At 47.9% G+C, this 17176-nt stretch overlaps 1 protein-coding gene and 1 non-coding gene across 3 annotated transcripts; both read left to right on the top strand.

Moving 5' to 3' along the window:
- The first annotated feature begins 3594 nt into the window (after positions 1-3594).
- Positions 3595-15520, top strand: Aadacl2 (arylacetamide deacetylase like 2). 2 transcript variants are annotated; one of them, XM_042665651.1, is made up of 5 exons: positions 3595-3740; positions 6473-6695; positions 8177-8246; positions 9998-10169; positions 14856-15520. In XM_042665651.1, exons 1-5 carry the CDS (start codon positions 3603-3605, stop codon positions 15453-15455), a joined length of 1203 nt encoding a protein of 400 aa, XP_042521585.1. In that variant the 5' UTR covers positions 3595-3602; the 3' UTR covers positions 15456-15520. The 2 variants fall into 2 exon arrangements, 1 of the variants encoding a protein (XP_042521585.1); XR_006145066.1 differs by lacking the exons at positions 3595-3740; positions 8177-8246; positions 14856-15520 and having other exon boundaries at positions 6663-6695; positions 9998-10076.
- On the top strand, positions 7199-7306 carry LOC122095231. Its single transcript, XR_006145074.1, has one exon. It is a non-coding gene; the product is annotated as a U6 spliceosomal RNA (small nuclear RNA).
- Positions 15521-17176: the final 1656 nt, after the last annotated feature.

Genomic DNA, 17176 nt, shown 5'->3' with positions numbered 1-17176 from the left:
AGGGAGTCTGGGGGCATCCCTGACTGAGCTCCAGTTCTGTGGACTCTGTAATTAGCTGGCATGGCTGGCAGACAGTCCACTCACTGGGCTTTGCGGTCCCTTCTGGTCAGGCAGAGCAGTGGGGCCAGGCGGCAGCTGCAGCCTGGCCTCCAGTCAGAGAGTACAAAGGCTGTGTCCAACAGCTCTGCAGGGTTGCTGTCTGTCTCTCGTGGTTGGTCAGTAATTCCTCCTACTTAGAATCAGCTCAAAGGTCCTGGCCTACATTTGTCCCAATGAGAATTCAATTTGCTATTCTATTTTGAACTGATTCATGCGATTCCAGTCAATGTCATACTGGTCCCCGCTACACCTCTGTTTGAGGGTATAATAAGCTTTCATAGCTGGAAACTTAGAACTTACACTGAATTCCTAATGTCTCCTGCAAGTAGAAGGGAGGAGGATATAGCAATCACAAGTAGCTTTCATTATTGGAAGTTATGGGAGGATTTAATGGCTATTGTTACTCAGCCTCCCACTACCTCCAAGAAATGGGCACCTGAGCTGCAGTAGGGCTGGAAATACGCCAGCGACTGTGCTTCTGCCATCCTGGGGCCACCTGCCCCTCGGTGTCTCGTGGCTGAGGGGTCTCAGGATCATGGCTGGGGTTCTGACCATCTGGGGGACGCCCAGTCCAGTCCCACCTGCACAGGCGCCATTACCCTTCTGTCTCGGGAAAGGCAAGCTGTGGAGGTCACCTTTGCGTGGAAGAGGACAGATTTTATGCAATTTTGTTACTATTCTAATATCGAATAGAGGGTACATTCTTGAAGCAGAATAGATCAGGGGAAATGAGACACAGGAAATAGCAAGTAGAAATTCAAAGATAAACATTGTATTAATGAATACACTGGTTTAAATACAGACAGACATATTTTCTTAGGCCTGTGTTGCCACAATATGCTGAAACCTATAAAAAAAAAAAAAAAAAAAAAAAGCTTTTATAATGCATTGCACTCAAAGCCCTGAGATCACTCAGCTGCTCATAGCTGGTGTCCTACCATTTGAGGCATGTCTCTGATTTGGCATTTTTGCTGGTTAGTGGAGATGGAATCTTGCAGACTTTTCTATCTGGGCTACCTTGGAACCAAGGTCTTCTGATCTCAGAGCTTGAGCAGCTAGGATTATAGGCATGAACCACTGGCAATGGGGTTGGAACACGTGTATTTTCTGAGAGAGGAAACAGTATGTTTGAACTCAGGGCCTTTTGTATGCCAGGCCGTTGCTCTGCTACTTGAGCAACATCACAGCCATGAAAATGTTTTTCTATTTCAAAACTCTATTATACCCGTGAGGGTATAATAGAGATGGGGTGACAGCAGCCAGAGGTGCTATCCTCAACACCGAACTGTGGAACTGCAAACCCTTTGCACAGTGCCCTAATGATAACAATAAAAACTTAACTATAACTTTGTATAGACACAAACATTTTAAAAATATTTCCCAGAGTCAGGTTTTTTGTTTTTTGGCTGACTTACGGTTCTCTGAAAGAACCTGGAAGGTCTTTGAAAGAAATAACTGTAAGGTAAAGTTGCCTATGATAAATTCAAGCTGAATAGTTAAATCACCCCATAGGTTTTCATACAAGTTCCTATGTGTTTGTGCTTACACACACACACACACACACACGCACGCAACTGATTTCTAAGTCTCTTTATCTTTGCATTTTTACTTTTAATGTTATTGTCAAGGTGATGCACATAGTGTTGAGTACGTTTCTAGTCAAACTTGTTCCCCTCCCTCGGTTTTCTCCTTTCCCTCCCCCAGCCCAGCCCACAAGTTGTTCAGACCACCTCCAGCACACTGTCTTCTATCACTGCTGCATCGATTCCCCTATCCTTTTTTGTTCCCCTTTCCTTCCCTAATTAGATAAACATATATACAATACCCAGGGTACCAAAATCAAATCAGTGACCACAGGGAATATGCCATAGGGGGACAAAAACACAAATCATGTGGTACATCAAAAACAACAACAACAACAACAAAGAAAACCATCTTCGTGGAGTCTGTGTCCCTTGGCATCATCCCACATGGTCATACGCACTCTAAGTCTCTTGAGAGTACGACAAACTGAAATCAATTCTCTTTTCTTCTTTTGCGCTTTCATCCAATACTTCACTTGTTTAAATTTATTTCAACTCCTACATAAAACATTAAAATTGTACCTATCAATTGGTTACATGGTGTTTTCATCCAATGCATAGTCATATTAAGCATATCTATCTGCTCAAGCATTTATCATTTCTTTACTGTGAAAACTGTCAAAATCCTGTCTTCTACCTCTTTGATCTGCACAGTACATAAGTGCTGTCTGCGGTCACCATACAGCACAACAGCAAAACAGAAATTCTTCCTCCTAACCAAAACTTAGTACCCAAGAATCAACCTTTCTCCATCCCTCCTCTTAAAAAAATCTAAGAGCAATTCTCTCCCTTCCCCAAGTAATTTGTGTGTTGTGGAGATTTAAACAAGGTTATCTTTGAAATGAACTTTATCCTGGGAAAAACACTCATCTCAGAATAAAAGCCATGGAAATGTTGGGCACCAGTGGCTCACGCCTATCATCCTAACTACTCAGGAGGCTGAGATCTGAGGATCAAGGTTCAAAGCCAGCCTGGGCAGGAAAAGGTGTGAAACTCTTATCTCCAATAAACCACTCAAAAACCTGGAAGTGGTGCTGTGGCTCAAGTGGTAGAGCGCTGGTCTTGAGCTGAAGAGCTGAGGGACAGCACCCAGGCCCAGAGTTCAAGACCTATGACCAAAAAAACAACAACAACAAAAAGCTATGCAAATGAAAATGAGCATGTGTCTGGGCCCAACAGTGTTTGAGAATGAAACCATGGATCTTGAGGACAGCATCGATGCAATCGGCCTTTTGTTAAAAGTTGCTGAAACGCCTGTGTCATAATGCCCACATTCAATGGCAGAGCCAGCCTGGCAATCTCTGGGCCAAGTGCTACCAGAGCGCAAAGCTGATGGAAGGGAGCAGGGTCCAGAGGGGCCGGCGCCCAGCCACAAACACCAAGGATGGCACTGCGGCGCCACTCCGGGTGACACCCTATCAGCCACCAGCATGTGGAAGGGGAGCCCTGGCTCAGGCAGTAGCCAGCCTTGAGTGAAAAGGCTGAGGACGGCAGCCAGCCGCAGCTCATCCCAGAGCCTCCCGCCCACATGGGTGCCACAGGTGGTTCTTAATGATGGTCACACAGCAGGATTTGCTTCGGATCTCCTGTCACCAATCTCTGCAAAAGACCATACTTCATGGTTCTTTGTATGTTCTGCTGCGGCCTCAGGCTGAGTGAAGAAATGCTAGCGGCTGACATCTCAAGTTGTTTGCTACTGATGACCCTTGACAGGCTGTACTGCAAATTCACGTTCAGAAAGAAGGGCGATTGCATCATCAGTTACCACACTCAGTTAATCTTGAACTGTTAAGTCAGTGTTGCTACAGTGCCCACATTACTTGAGAAAGTTAACCACCTACCTTTGTCCTATTGTTTAGCATTTAGTATATATGAGGTGACATTAAATTATTATCACAGAGAACCTGGGAAGAGAGTATCATGGGACACAAAACTCTGTACTTCGGACTGTTTTGTATTTTCCTTGCTTACTATATTTATATACCCATACCAGAAGGCATTGAAGAACCTTGGAAAGTACAACTTTTGGATGCTTCAATGAAAATGATATCACTAACGGTAATATTTCCCTAAAAAATAAGAGTGCCTTGCTATAAGTATACATTGACTTTCTTTCAGTTAGTGTTTTGAAAGAGGCAAGACTTTTCTTGTAGAATGAATCTACCAAATAATATTATGATTAATTTTACCAGTCATGAATATGCTTATTTGAATATGTACAAACCAAGGAAGAACATAACTCTTTTTCAGACTTTGTGTCTGTGTCTAAAGAGAATGACCACATATTGTGAATAAAGGAAATGATATTGTCCAAAAGGGAAATTTGTTGAAATGTTATGCATGTAATGTATTTTCATGCATTCTCTTAAAACTTAAATGAGTTTGTCAATTTGCATTCCGATGTATATTTACTACTTTTAACTTTTTAAGTAATTCTCAAGATTTATTTACTCAAAAACTATTCTCATTCTTTGAGTTACTGCAGACCAGAGGACTTTCTGCATGTCAGAAACATTTAACAGTTATATTAGTAATTAATTCCCTTACAGAAGATGGTGTTCATTTCATTATAAATCACTACCAGTGATACAACTGTATAAAAAATAAAATTAACTTTCAACTATAGGAATGACTTTTCCAGGTTTTTGGATGACTTTAATACATTTCTTTTTTTTTGGTCGGTCATGGGGCTTGAACTCTGGGCCTGGGCGTGTCCCTCAGCAATTCAGCTCAAGACAAGTCTTCTGAGTGGTTCATTGGAGATCAGAGTCTCACGGACTCTCCTGCCCAGGCTGGCTTTGAACTGTGATCCTCAGCTCTCAGCCTCCTGAGTAGCGAGGATGACAGGCGTGAGCCACCAGCGCCTGGCTGTGGATAATTCACCCTCTTGTTGGAATCTTTATTCAAGTTTTGGATTTCTTCCTAATCACACTTCTGTTCACTTCTCAGAGTAGTATTTCTTTTGTATTGTGTACATAATTTGTAGTTGTGGTTAATGACTTTGAGTTCATTTCTTTTTTTTTTTTTTGTCGGTCGTGGGGCTTGAACTCTGGGCCTGGGTGCTGTCCCTCAGCTCTTCAGCTCAAGGCGAGCGCTCTACCACTTGAGCTACTTCCGGTTTTCTGGTGGTTTATTGGAGATAGCAGTCTCACAGTCTCTCCTGCATGGGCTGGCTTTGAACCGCGATCCTCAGATCTCAGCCTCCTGGGAAGCTAGGATTACAGGCGTGAGCCACCAGCGCCCGGCTTGAGTTCATTTTTTCTTGGCTAGGACTACGCTACTCGAACCTATATTTTAACAATTCCATTGTAAATAACATTTAATAATAAACATATCCATCCTCATATTCTTCAAGATTTTGAGAAACATTAATTAGAATATTATAACTCATAATTATACTTGTATGGAAAAATAAATTCATCTCTCTTAAAGACATTCAAGAATATTGAGGCTAAGCATAAATAATTTAAAAATTAATTGTACACTGAAGAATGTGATTGCACTGAGAATTCATCTCTATTCGACTTGCTTTTGACTTTTGACCAGACCTAATTTCCAAGAAGAGTAAACTAAGCCTACTTCTCGTTTCCTACCTAATGACTGGTTCCCTTGATGAGGTGGCGAGTGATCCTGAAGAGAATGAGACATGGCCATCAACACAGAGGTGTTCCTGCGAATTTAGCTCACAAAGACAACAGATACCTACACCTGACTTTTAGATTATGTCTCAGACTCCTCCTAGTTCCAAATTCCAAACATACATTTATTTTGTGACTTGGATGTGGCTGTCTCCTTGAGTATAAGTTTTATATGCTTGTGCATGTATTTCTGTGTGTGTGTTTTAAGTTGAAACTTAGTATCTTTAAGTAGCAGAACAGTTGCTTTGGGATTATACAAGGTCAACAGCACACACCAGTTCCCACATATTGTTCCTTTCAGCTATCACTTTTTAAGTTCAAAGTCCAGTTCATTTCAAAAACTTTTTGGTTTTTTTTTTTTTGGGGGGGGGGATTGGTCATGGGGTTTGAACCCTGGGCCTGGGCACTGTCCCTCAGGTCTTCAGGCACCATTTCCAGTTTTCTGGTGGTTAATTGGAGGTTAGAGTCTCATGGACTTTCCTACCTAGGCTGGCTTTGAACCGCAATCCTTAGATCTCAGCCTACTGAGCAGTTAGGATTACAAGCATGAGCCACTGGTGCCCAGATTTCTGTGAGACGCTTAGCTCCAATTAATCACCAAAAACCTAGAAGTGGGGTTGTGGCTCAAGTGGTGGAATACTAGCCTTGAGCAGAATAGCTCAGGGACAGCGCCCGGACTCTGAGCACAAGCCCCAGGAGCAGCACAAAAAAATATTCTATTAAATTGAATGACCAGTAAATTAAAATAAAATGAAAGTGTTAGAAAGATGAATACAACGAAAATATATATTTATAATGTAAATATATTTTTTTCTGACAAAACTTTACATTTCCGAAGCAATTAGATTCACCTAAGATACAGTATCGGGAAATAGATAACTTTAAAAGAGGTCACTCTTATTCGGGACACCGCACACTTGCAGTATCTGAGTCAGTAAGCGCACACGTTAGGGTATTTAAAAGACCACACTGTCATATATTAGCTTTCCCTTTATTTTTGATAATTTATTATTGAGATTGATTACATAAATTTCACAGTCTTGTAGGGCAGTGACGCTTAATGCCACTAGTCTTCCCTTTAAATTGTGACGTTTTGTGCATTTGGTGTTAATGAAAATCTTCAGTGTTTTAAATTTTGCTTTGTGTCACCAGGCTATGTTACTTGAAAACATGGGTATCATAACATACGAAGAGTTCTACCTGACAATATCGAGCGTGCTCTTGACAAGGCCGGAGTCCGACAGGAACCTGACAGTGTTAGACATGGACTTCGGTGGCGTCCCCGTGCGCCTGTACATGCCCACGGGGGCCGCGGAACGCCGGAGGCCTGCGGTCGTGTTCCTTCACGGGGGTGCGTTTGTCATGGGAAGCTGCAGTAAGTGCACCTTGTGGATATGCATGCATCGAGTCAAATGCATGACCTACATATGTAATGCATGCCACTGAGAGGGCGTTTGCTGACACAGTATCTATTTGTGAGTAGTCTCTGCATCTCAGTTGATGGTATCAATCACAACTTACCCAAGTGTCCTCATAGTTAAAATAATAGATGAGATTTTATTAAACAAATGTATTGATAACATCGTCTTGGAAGTACAAAAGGCTAACATGAAGCTTATGTTTAAAAATAGTAAGGAACCCGACTTCAAGTCCCCTCAAATTAAAATAAACCATATGGGTTTTGTGGGTTTCTGCTGTGCTAGGACTCGAACTCAGAGCCTGGGTGCTGTCCCTGAGCTGCTAATACTCTACCACTTGAGTCACAGCGCCACTTCTGGCTTCTTCAGGGTAGTTTACTGGAGATGAGTCTCACAGATTCCCCTGCCTGGGCTGGCTTCAAACCACAACCCTCAGCCTCCTGAGTAGCTAGGATTATACGTGTGAGCCACTGGCAGCACATAAACAGAAACTGGGACGATTCAGAGATGATTCGCATGGCCCCCGCACAGGGGTGATGTGCAAATTCATGAAGAGCTCCAGATTAAAAAAAAAGCCTGAATGTATTTTTATACATTGCATGCATGAGGCCCTGGGTTCGATTCCTCAGCACCACACAAGCAGAGAAATCCAGAAGTGGTGCTGTGGCTCAAGTGGTGGAGCGCTCGCCTTGAGCTGAAGAGCTGAGGGACAGCGCCCAGGCCCAGAGTTCAGGCCCCACGACCGACAAAACAAAAAAACCAAGAATGTGAATGCTCATGCGGATTTCTGACATCTCAGAGGATAGCTTACTTGGTTCAGTGACACTGAGAAGTATATTTGGTAATAGAGAAATGAACATCATTTCCTTGAAAAGACAACAATACTAACAGTGTTAGGAAAAGTAAAATAGGGTCCAACCTCTGAATGTACAAAAACTGACAGTGCTGTCTGCAATACCACCTTCAACCCGAGTCTCAATTTCTGGCTTATTGTATCAGACAATTTTATGAGATGCCATGGAAATGAGCACTTCTGCTGTAGCCAAGGTTCTACAGATACTCAGAGATTTGGGATCCAAATGACACGCCAGTTGCTCCCTGAGCTCTGCAGATGTCCTTAGCACTGGCAGCGGGCCCTTGAGCTGCGGATTCTTCCAGAAGAGCCTCTGGCAGGGCTGGCTGCCACAGGCTTTCCCAGGGCCGGCCGCCGGCCGTAGGCAGGGCCGACACATGGCCAGGCCATCCCGGCCTCCCGCCCCGGGACGCAGCGCAAGGGTGGCCAAGGAGGACTCTGGTTCTCATTTGACTTAGAACTAGGAAAATTTGTCACTCGGACAACAGGGACCCCAGCAGGGACGTCAGCGACATGCCACAAGCTCAGGTGATCTTCCATTGCTCTTTACTGGCGGGGTCCTTCTTTATGCTTGTCTCGTTGCAGAGCTGGAAGCCTACAACTTCCTGAACAGAATGGTGGCAAACAGACTGGACGCTGTGGTGGTGGGAGTCGAGTAAGCTAGCGACGGCTCTTCGTGGGCGGCAGGGCGGGGCTGGGGGCTTGATTATCGGCGGCAGGCAGCGCCCAGGCCCCTCCGGAGACCCCTGGGTGCAACACGGCGTGGGCCAGACCGCAGGGGCAGGCCTGGCCTAGCCTGGGCAGCACGCGCACGGGAAGAGCGTGCCCCTGTTGCACACTTACACTGTGTTGAGACGGTAATCTACACAATGAGCCTTCTATTGCTTGGAGTAATGTTACGTAACCTGTGTTGGAACTGATGATCAGAGCATGTCAAGTCCTTCTCAAACAACAGCTTAGCGTCTCCTAACATCTACCCAAGTTTCAAAGAGCACTTCACAGTCAACTAAACGCTTGTTACTTTGTACCCTATTCAGGTGTAGTCTGTAGAATGCTTCATCCTGAGGAAAAGTTTTCCTCCTGTCTTGCAAATTCCATACTCCAAAACATACTTCAGAGACTTTAGGCTGTTTCCTACCCCTAAATGAAGAATTTCTTTGCTAAGACAGAGTCCAAGGGGGTCAAATGGACAATAAGGGGAAGTCAGTGCTGTCGTATTACAATCTCTGCTTTCTACCAACCACAAAAGAAAAAGACATTTCATATTGATTTCCTTTTCTTCTGCAGCTTAATTATATAACGTCACCTAATCATTTTTAATAAACTTTTTGAATTATTAAATATGTTGGACAGACTTAAAAAGTCCATCAACTTATTTAGGACTTTTTTTTTTTATCGGTCATGGGCCTTGAACTTAGGGCTTGGACACTGTCCCTCAGCTCTTCAGCTCAGGGCGAGCGCTCTACCACTTGAGCCACACAACCACTTCTGGTTTTCTGGTGATCAATTGGACATAAGAGTCTCACAGACTTTCCTTGCCTGGGCTGGCTTTGAACCATGAACCTCAGATCTCTGCCTCCTGAGTAGCTAGGATTACAGGAATAAGCCACCAGTGTCAGGCTTGTTTTTTACTTGAAAGAATATTTCAAGCAATGGTTGTATTTTTGGCATTTTAGATTATACTATATTTTAGATACTTTAACAAGCTTGCAGTCGATATAATTCACTATTTCTTATGAGTATTAAGATCACTACTATAAAAAGTTTTAAACTCAAGAAGTGTGCTCCTATCACAGAAAATGTACACACAGATTCACTAGAAGATTCTGTAGTAACATGTACAAATTCACAATGGTTAAACAAAATGTCTTGCATCACGATACTTGTATATTTATAGGTCAATTCTTGTTTTAAATCAAATTTTCACACAGTGTTTCTGATATGAAATGGGACATATAACCTTATAAAGACCTAAATACAAATCATCTGCTGTCAGATTTTTTGCTTTTAAATTTTCTAGTGCATTTCCATCAACAGTTCTGGAAGTTTATGAATCACCAACACTGAGACTGTAATAAACACAGTAGTGAGTCTGCTTTGCTCTTCCCTAAGAATTTCATTTATTTTTATGGAGATGAAGAGAAAACATTTCCTCACACATCTCTCATAAAATAAACCCTTGTCCTCATTTCCATAGAACCTGAAATCCTTTATACCATGAAGTATTTTGATTTTTTTTAAACTGCTTTTTAAAAAAAAAAACAAAAAACAGAAAGCACTAGTAAGCACAGGCTTAGGTGGTGAACATCAAGACTCCAAGATGGGCCAATTTTGATCAATGTGTCTGTTGGTTAAATTAACATGTATTAATTCTAAATGCTTTGTTGGTTTTTTGTTCATCTAAAGCTACAGACTAGCTCCACAGTATCATTTCCCGGTTCCTCTTGAAGACTGTATTTCTGCAGTCAAGTTTTTTCTGCAGGATGAAATCCTCAGGCAGTATGGCGTGGATCCCGCCCGCGTCTGCATCTCTGGAGACAGCTCAGGCGGTGCGCTCGCAGCCCAAGTGGTTCAAGCGGTAGGTGCGCAGCCGTCTGTGTGATCCGTGCGTGTGCATGCACTCTGCTTTATTTCAGTCTCTATATTTATGTTAAGTATCTTACTTTAACATGAAATGGAAAGCAAGCAGGTCCTGTCTGTGTCACTTCACATTTAAAAGTGGCTTTGGTGTTATAAAATTGAATAAAACTCTTATGTACTATAATAATTCTAAGAAAAAAATACAAAGACAAACATTAAGGAAAATAAATTAGCAAATACTACAGAGAACAAACTGAGGCCCTGAGACAAAGGCTTTGTTAGGAAGCTTCCAAAGAAGCTGTACAATTTTTGATTTATTAACAAAGATTGATAGGAGATTAGTTACATAACTGTTTCATGAGTTAGAGTGAAGAGAAATCCTGGCCACTGCCTCCATACTCAGCCCTCCTGCCCCAGGACAGGGCGGCTCAGGCCGCAGGCCGCGGACATGACAAATGGGCTTTTCAAATTTGCTTAGACCCTAAAATGTTGATGTTTGCTTTCCTTCCATGAGTAGCAAATAACCATCATTATGATGGTGGTGGTGGTGTCCTGCCAGGAGACCAGCACACACAGGCAGGTGCTAGTGTCACAGACACACCCTGCACACACAGGCAGGTGCTAGTGTCACAGACGCACACCCTGCACACACAGGCAGGTGCTAGTGTCACAGATGCACACCCTGCACACACAGGCAGGTGCTAGTGTCACAGACACACACCCTGCACACACAGGCAGGTGCTAGTGTCACACACACCCTGCACACACAGGCAGGTGCTAGTGTCACACACACCCTGCACACACAGGCAGGTGCTAGTGTCACAGATGCACACCCTGCACACACAGGCAGGTGCTAGTGTCACACACACCCTGCACACACAGGCAGGTGCTAGTGTCACAGATGCACACCCTGCACACACAGGCAGGTGCTAGTGTCACAGATGCACACCCTGCACACACAGGCAGGTACTAGTGTCACACACACCCTGCACACACAGGCAGGTGCTAGTGTCACACATGCACACCCTGCACACACAGGCAGGTGCTAGTGTCACACACACCCTGCACACACAGGCAGGTGCTAGTGTCACAGACGCACACCCTGCACACACAGGCAGGTACTAGTGTCACACATGCACACCCTGCACACACAGGCAGGTGCTAGTGTCACAGACGCACACCCTGCACACACAGGCAGGTGCTAGTGTCACAGATGCACACTCTGCACACACAGGCAGGTGCTAGTGTCACAGATGCACACCCTGCACACAAAGGCAGGTGCTAGTGTCACACACACACCCTGCACACACAGGCAGGTGCTAGTGTCACACACACACACCCTGCACACACAGGCAGGTGCTAGTGTCACAGATGCACACCCTGCACACACAGGCAGGTGCTAGTGTCACACACACACCCTGCACACACAGGCAGGTGCTAGTGTCACACACACACACCCTGCACACACAGGCAGGTGCTAGTGTCACAGATGCACACCCTGCACACACAGGCAGGTGCTAGTGTCACACACACCCTGCACACACACAGGCAGGTGCTAGTGTCACAGACGCACACCCTGCACACACAGGCAGGTGCTAGTGTCACACACACCCTGCACACACAGGCAGGTGCTAGTGTCACAGATGCACACCCTGCACACACAGGCAGGTGCTAGTGTCACACACACCCTGCACACACACAGGCAGGTGCTAGTGTCACACACACCCTGCACACACAGGCAGCTGCTAGTGTCACACACACCCTGCACACACAGGCAGCTGCTAGTGTCACAGACGCACACCCTGTACACACACAGGCAGGTGCTAGTGTCACAGACGCACACCCTGCACACACAGGCAGGTGCTAGTGTCACAGACGCACACCCTGGACACACAGGCAGGTGCTAGTGTCACAGATGCACACCCTGCACACACAGGCAGGTGCTAGTGTCACAGACGCACACCCTGGACACACAGGCAGGTGCTAGTGTCACAGATGCACACCCTGCACACACAGGCAGGTGCTAGTGTCACACACACACCCTGCACACACAGGCAGGTGCTAGTGTCACACATACCCTGCACACACAGGCAGGTGCTAGTGTCACAGACACCCTGCACACACAGGCAGGTGCTAGTGTCACACACACACCCTGCACACACAGGCAGGTGCTAGTGTCACAGACGCACACCCTGCACACACACAGGCAGGTACTAGTGTCACACACACACCCTGCACACACAGGCAGGTGCTAGTGTCACACACACCCTGCACACACAGGCAGGTGCTATTGTCACAGACGCACACCCTGTACACACAGGCAGGTACATGTGTCATAGAGCTAGACCCTGCACACACAGGAATGCACCCTGGCTCTGTGTTTTTACACTGATAAGGGACATTCTTCTTTCCACAGAAATATCAGTGTTCCTGTCCTTCCTACCACTAACAGAATGTTCTGATAGTATATAAAGTATAAGTGAACTTGTTTCTTCTTCTGCAGTATTTGCTAGTTATTTCCCAGAATACTTGTCGTTGTCATTGATAAGGGTGTCAACCTTCGTTTACAGTGTGTCTGAGGAGTCTGCCTGCACTCTCTATGGGGTTGGGGTTTTTCGAATTTTTGGTTTTACACTGAGAAAATTTTAAGCTGGGTGTGGCAGCACACCTATAATCCCAAGCAGTCAAGAGGTGGAGTCAGGGAGACTAAGACCCAAGGCCAAAGCACAGGACTCTATCTGAAAAGCAAAACCACCACCAGCACCACGAGGACAAAGGGGCAGGGCTGGCACCGAGGAGGAGCACCGGCCTGGCGAGCTGAAGTGAGGTTAACCCTGGGCACTTTTTCTTCTAAGGCTGCTCCACCAAGGCTAGTGTGGGATACAGGCTGCCTTGTGTTTGTATAAGAGTGTAATACTGCAACATGGCGGCCTGTCACAGACACACTCCCAGCAAGGCTGTCACATGGGAAAGGTTCAGAAACGCAGGAGTCTGCCCTCAGCTCTCCCCTCCTGAGGCCCTGCCAGTGGCCCTACACTTCCAGTGCCTACGGCTGCCACTGTCCTAGGTTAATTCACACAGTGCAGGCTCTCGCCATTAATCTTTTGAAGTGAAGCAGGACCAGTATCAATTGGAAATAATGGACATCAGAGCACTGCTTAGGGATTTGCTGTGCGATCACCAGGAAGCACCATTTGAGGCTTTACAATAAAGGGGGGCTTGCAGGGGTGCCCAGAGGACACATCTTCACCATTCAGCCGAGGGGGCGTCGGAAAGAGGGGCACGGGCCGCCGCACAGTCAGAGACGTCTGTAGGCTGGGCGGCCTCCACTTGGCCCCTTTCTCTAAAGCCTGGCATTCTTCCAGCTTCTGGCTTAAAGCTTGTGGCATGTAACAACTCCTATTGGGAAAACTAGCATTCGTGTCATTCACAAACTGTGAATCTCACTTCATTTTTCTTTATTCCAACGTAGCTTGGAAATAAATGATTGAAAGTATGAGCTCTCCTGCCTCAAGAACCAGCGGAAACTTCTAAGTGGTCTTTAAGGACCCTTTCTGCTCCTAACTCAGTTTTGTGTCTGTGGCCATGATTTCTTCCCCGAACTGTTAAGATGGTCCATTTCATTTCGGTAATTATCAATCAAAGGGCACCGAAGAAGGATTAAGATACTGGAACATAAATAGGACATTTCTTCTTTGTTTTCCTTTTGAACTTATGGGTCCTAGTGCACACAGACTATGTGTTCTGCAGGTACTTGGACATTCTCCCTTGTGATGTGAATTTAACTTCAACTAGTTCTTGCGTGTTTCTGCACCACCTACCTCGGTAGGGCAGTCCTGAAGCGTTGGTGGTGCGGCCATCTGCTCTGTGTTTGTGGCAGGACCTGGCTTTCTTTGGGGAGGCCAATCTAGGTTCTTTCTGTTGTGTACGACTAGAAGAAAAAAGGAAAGTTTTATACCTGAGATATGTAATAAGGAAGATGACAAATACTGCGCTTTTCCTGCTCTTCCGACTCCCCGGGGTCACCAACCACCTTCCCTCACACCCGCCGCACAGCCGCTCACCCACCCGACCCGTCCCTCACACCCGCCGCACAGCCGCTCACCCACCCGACCCGTCCCTCACACCCGCCGCACAGCCGCTCACCAACAGGACCCGTCCCTCACACCCGCCGCACAGCCGCTCACCAACAGGACCCGTCCCTCACACCCGCCGCACAGCCGCTCACCAACCTGATCCGTCCCTCACACCCGCCGCACAGCCACTCACCCACCGGACCCTGCTCCCAACCCTCACACCCGCCGCACAGCCGCTCACCCACCGGACCCTGCTCCCAACCCTCACACCTGCCGCACAGCCGCTCACCAACCTGACCCGTCCCTCACACCCACCGCACAGCCGCTCACCAACCTGACCCGTCCCTCACACCCGCCGCACAGCCGCTCACCCACCGGACCCTGTTCTTGCTGCTCTTGTCTAGGCTGGCTCACACCAAGATGGTCTCAGACAGCCTTTCCTAGGAATGGCACACTTGTATTTGCTTGGTGGCCATACGTGTACGTGTGCATGCATGATTGTTCCCATTGCTTTGTCTCTAAGTTGTGAGAGTAATTGCTAGTGATTTAGAAATTTTATAAACTACTGACCTCAGATGGTTGAAGCCTCATTTCATTATGTTTTTCAGCTAAAGAATGATCCGGAATTCAAAGATAAGATTAAGGCACAGGCCTTAATCTACCCTGGGCTGCAACTGTTCGACACGCTCATGCCATCACACATGGAGAATGAATATGGGCCCATCCTGCCGAGAAAGGTGCTCATTAAGTTAGGGTGTCTCTATGTGACAAGAGACCCAGCCCTGCCCCAGGCGATGTGGAGGAACCAGCATATGCCTCAGGAGCACAAACATCTGCTGAAGTTTGTTAACTGGAGTGCCTTCCTTCCCGAGAAGTATAAAAAGAGCCATGTGTACACTGAACCCATGACTGGAATCTTTAATGCTTCTTATCTCCATTTGGTAGCACACACTTCACCTTTGGTAGCTAATGACTCTGAGCTTCAGACCTTGCCACGAACCTACGTGCTCACCTGTGAGCATGATGTCCTAAGAGATGATGGACTTATTTATGTCACCCGACTGCAAAATGCTGGAGTGAACGTTACTCATGACCACGTAGAAGATGGATTCCATGGGGCTCTAGCATTCATAAACTCACCATTTCATCTAAACTTGGGCCACAGAGTCAAAGATAAGTATATAAGTTGGTTAGAAGAAAATCTATAATTGAGACATCTATCTAGATGATCACTTGCTTAGACATGTAATACACACCAAGTTTGATGGACAGATGAATTCATAATAAATATAGTTAAAATCAAAATAAGGGTTACTGCGTGTCGTTCATTTTCCCAACCATGGGAAATGAAGGCATTTCATGATTCCAAGGAAACATTGCTGCCACGGATCAAGAGCAGTGGGGAACTGCAGTGTGAACGTGGTTATAGGCAAAGCATGACAACCGGCAGCGGTGGTGGGAGTGTGCTGCTGGCTGCTGCTTCGAAGCCCCTCACGCGTGACGCGGGGGGCAGGGGGCAGCACGGGATCGACCTCGGGGCCCGGTGCCAGGTGCGCCCTCCCCCACCCCCAAGCACATTCCCCCCCCTTGTGGCTAGAGTTTACAGGAGCTCACATTTCCCCTCTGGCTGTGGCCAGGACCACTTCCTCCATCCACAAGTGCAGGCCGCACCACCACTCAGCACTCTGGCTGTCATCATGGCAGATCCTAAGTTCCAGAACACAAGGGACCCTTCCCCCCGTCTCACGGGGGCCGCCCGGCTGGGGCTTGAGCTCTGTGGCACGGTTGGCTTCCTTCACAGACCCGTGGAGCCCAGAAGGTGCCGGTGCCAGGTCTCTAGGTATAAGCACCAGCAACGCCAGGGCATTGGATACCCGGAGGTGTGGTCCCGAGACCTTCCCTGGCTCTGCAGGCCAGGGGCAGATGTGCTGGAGCCTGAGCCTCAGGCTCTACAGTCCCAGGGTCTGTGGATGAAGGGCAGGCGGGCGGGCCAGGCCCAGCCACCCTGCGGCTGCGTGACGGGATTGGGCACTCCCGGATCCTGGCTGTCTGAGGGCTTCTGGCGTGGGCAGCTGCCACGCCAAGGCCGGACCCAGAACGGGATCTACCTGTCCACCACTCTTGCTGAGCGCGTCACCAAGGGCCAGGGCTGCTGGTGGGCACTGTGGATGTGGACAGCACCATTCCCGGCTCATGCGGGACACATCTCCTGAGGACAGGACTCTGCACAGCAGGGGACAGTCCCGAGCCTGTGGGACGGGGAGGCCCAGCTGGCTCCTGCAGGGGCACAGGTAGGACACGGTAGCCGCAGTCCTGGAGTGGACAGGGTCTCCAGCTCCAGTGAACACGTGCAGGTACGGCCGAAGTCTGTGACCCCAGCTCAGTCCCAGGAGCGAGGCCGTCTCTGTCCTGATGTGGTGGGCTGGCTGGGCCGGCCTCTCTGGTGGTCCTGTGTCAAGGGGCACGGCCGGGGTGGAGCTGCCCTGCGTGCGGCCCTCCGTCTGGGCTGCCCCCTGGCTCTGAAGGGGCTGGGGCGGCCTCTGTGGTGGGGGGCCGGGGTGGGGCTGCCCTGCGTGCGGCCCTCCGTCTGGGCTGCCCCCTGGCTCTGACGGGGCCGGGCCGGCCTCTGTGGTGGGGGGCTGAGGCTGGCCTGCGTGCGGCCCTCCGTCTGGGCTGCTCCCTGGCTCTGACGGGGCCGGGGCGGCCTCTGTGGTGGGGGGCCGGGGCTGCCCTGCGTGCAGCCCTCCGTCTGGGCTGCTCCCTGGCTCTGACGCGGCTGGGCCGGCCTCTGTGGTGGGGGGCCGGGGTGGGGCTGCCCTGCATGCGGCCCTCCGTCTGGGCTGCCCCCTGGCTCTGACGGGGCCGGGGCGGCCTCTGTGGTGGGGGGCCGGGGCTGCCCTGCGTGCGGCCCTCCGTCTGGGCTGCTCCC

Source organism: Dipodomys spectabilis, unplaced genomic scaffold, assembly GCF_019054845.1.
Source record: "Dipodomys spectabilis isolate Male_0828 unplaced genomic scaffold, ASM1905484v1 ptg000340l, whole genome shotgun sequence".
In the NCBI taxonomy this organism is placed as follows: Eukaryota; Metazoa; Chordata; class Mammalia; order Rodentia; family Heteromyidae; genus Dipodomys; species Dipodomys spectabilis.
This window is presented reverse-complemented; position numbering and strand designations above follow the sequence as displayed.

Excerpts from the sequence above, each read along its gene's own strand:
- Aadacl2 (XM_042665651.1), top strand. The coding sequence starts at position 3,603 with ATGGGACACAAAACTCTGTACTTCGGACTGTTTTGTATTTTCCTTGCT. Across the intron at positions 6,696-8,176 it reads GTTTGTCATGGGAAGCTGCA|AGCTGGAAGCCTACAACTTC; the intron begins GTAAGTGCACCT and ends GTCTCGTTGCAG. Across the intron at positions 8,247-9,997 it reads GCTGTGGTGGTGGGAGTCGA|CTACAGACTAGCTCCACAGT; the intron begins GTAAGCTAGCGA and ends GTTCATCTAAAG.